Genomic DNA, 2,068 nt, shown 5'->3' on the forward strand with positions numbered 1-2,068 from the left:
CCCGCCACCACCACCTTTCGCCCGCTCCCCAGGGAGAAAACTTTCCTTTACCCTAGCAGGGCTGGGGCCTGAGCCTGGGACATTCAGCGGAACTCCCACGTCTGGATGCCCGAGTGCCCCATTCTTGGGCGGACGGGGCGGTGGGTGCTGGGAAGACACCCCTCCGCTAGCAGCCCCGCAAAGCCCCGAATGCCGGAAAAACCGCGGCGGAGGCCAGAGTGACCAGCACAGCCGGGATGTCGGGGGCGGGACGGCCCTTGCCCAACTGGAGGCTCGACCCCACCCAGGCTCCAAGCTGTTCCGTCCAGGACTAGGAGGGGGGAGGAGCCTACGCTGAGCTCTGGCTCCCGCCCCCGCCTGGGCCCGGCCCCCTCCGGTGTCACTGCACTTCCCTCCCTTCCTGGCCCTGCCGCTGGTCCCGACCCGGCCCTGGCCGGGCCCAGACCCGGCCCTCTGCTGCTTCTCCCGGCTCCAGGTTGGCGCAAACAAAGCCCTGATTGACTGCCCGGAGGGGCGGGCCTCGCTGTGGGGCCGCCTCCTCCCCGCCCAGCCCCGCCAGGGATTTTCTGGGAAGGGCGGGGGAGGGGGGAGAGAGGGGACTCGGGAGTGAGCGGGACCATGGGGGACTGAGCCTCGGGGCTCAAGAAAATTGTACCCACTCTCCGTCAGAGACCCGGGCTCTCTCCCCCAGGCCGCTCCCCCTCAAGCCCAAGGGGGGATATAGTAGGGACTACCGAGGGCGGGGGGGGTCCCTTGCAGGTCAGCTGTCATCCTGGGGGTCCCGGAGCCACCCTAGTTGCAGGCTGCTTGTAAGGAAGGACGAAGTGGAAGCAAAGGGCAGGGAAAGTCTTCCCTGGGAACTCGGGGTTAATTAATGCCAGTCCTGAAGCCTACGGGGAAGAGAGGACAGGAGAACAAGATAGTTTGTGCTCTCTTTTTTCCATTTTAACACTCCACTGGGTATCTGGACAGAAAGAACAGGATTCAGAAGTTTGGAAAGACAGTTGGGGGAGGCAGCTGCGGTCAGAGTAGGTAGGCGAGTAAGAGGAGGAGGAGGAAGGGCTGGTAAGAACAGCGAGGCTCTAGCGGCTGCCTGTTGAGGGAGGAAGAGGTGGGGAGGGGGGAGAGGAGGAGGAGGGGGAGGAGAGAGAGATGACATGGGGAGAGGAGGAGGGGGGTTGGACGCGGGAAGAGGAGGAGAAGGCTCGAGGGACCGTCTGTCGCGGGACAGGCTGGCCAGCTGGGGCGCGGAGTAGGGAGGAGGAGGTAGCAGCAGTAGCAGCAACGCTCGGAGCAGCAGCAGCAGCAGAAGAAACAAGTACCAGCCACCCAGCGGCTCCTCCGGCCCGAGCAGCCTCAGTCCCCCCGCCGCGATGGCGCTGCAAAACCCGGCGAGCGAGGAAGCCAAGGGGCCTTGGCAGGAGACAGAGCAAGAACAGCAGGAGCTGGTGGGTCGCCCCGAGACCGAGCCCGAGCCCGAGACCGAGCCCATGCTGGTACCACAACCTAAACCCGAACCAGAGCTCCAGCCTCTACCGGACCCCACGCCCTTGCCGGAGCTGGAGTTTGAGCCCGAGCCAGTGCACGAACGCGAGCCCACGCCCACGGTGGAGACTCGCGGCACTGCGCGCGGCTTCCAGCCCCCCGAGGGTGGCTTTGGTTGGATGGTGGTCTTCGCTGCCACCTGGTGCAATGGCTCCATCTTCGGCATCCAGAACTCCTTCGGGATCCTCTACTCCATGCTGCTGCAGGAGGAAAAAGAGAAAAATCGCCAAGTGGAGTTCCAAGCAGGTGAGTGGCCCCGCGCGCCCTCACCTGGCATCCTGGGCAAAGCTCCCGCTGTCTCTTGGTCCCAGGGGTCCCTACCACGAGCCTCTCTGACCCCTCCTCTTGCCTATGGCCTTGCTAAGGCGCGGATTGCTGGCTCCGAGTAGCCCTGGCTGTGGCGCAAGACACCCCGGAGGTGGCAACTGGCACATTCATTGGTCACAGGCAAGGAATGAACTTTTTTGCCCAGAGACAAATCCAGACGCACCTTTTGGGTTTGTTTGTTGCCCGTATATGCTGG

General features: G+C 64.1%; 1 protein-coding gene across 1 annotated transcript in view; it reads left to right on the plus strand.

The window, feature by feature from the left end:
* Nucleotides 1-1,275: 1,275 nt before the first annotated feature.
* The window catches only part of SLC16A2 (solute carrier family 16 member 2), a 194,365-nt gene continuing 193,572 nt past the window's right edge, over nucleotides 1,276-2,068 (plus strand). Inside the window, exon 1 of the mRNA XM_004380163.2 lies at nucleotides 1,276-1,791. Coding sequence (XP_004380220.2) covers nucleotides 1,374-1,791 — 418 coding nt within the window. The 5' untranslated portion in view covers nucleotides 1,276-1,373. The remainder of the gene's footprint in view (nucleotides 1,792-2,068) is intronic.

Source organism: Trichechus manatus, unplaced genomic scaffold (assembly GCF_000243295.1).
Source record: "Trichechus manatus latirostris isolate Lorelei unplaced genomic scaffold, TriManLat1.0 scaffold00070, whole genome shotgun sequence".
NCBI lineage: Eukaryota > Metazoa > Chordata > Mammalia > Sirenia > Trichechidae > Trichechus > Trichechus manatus.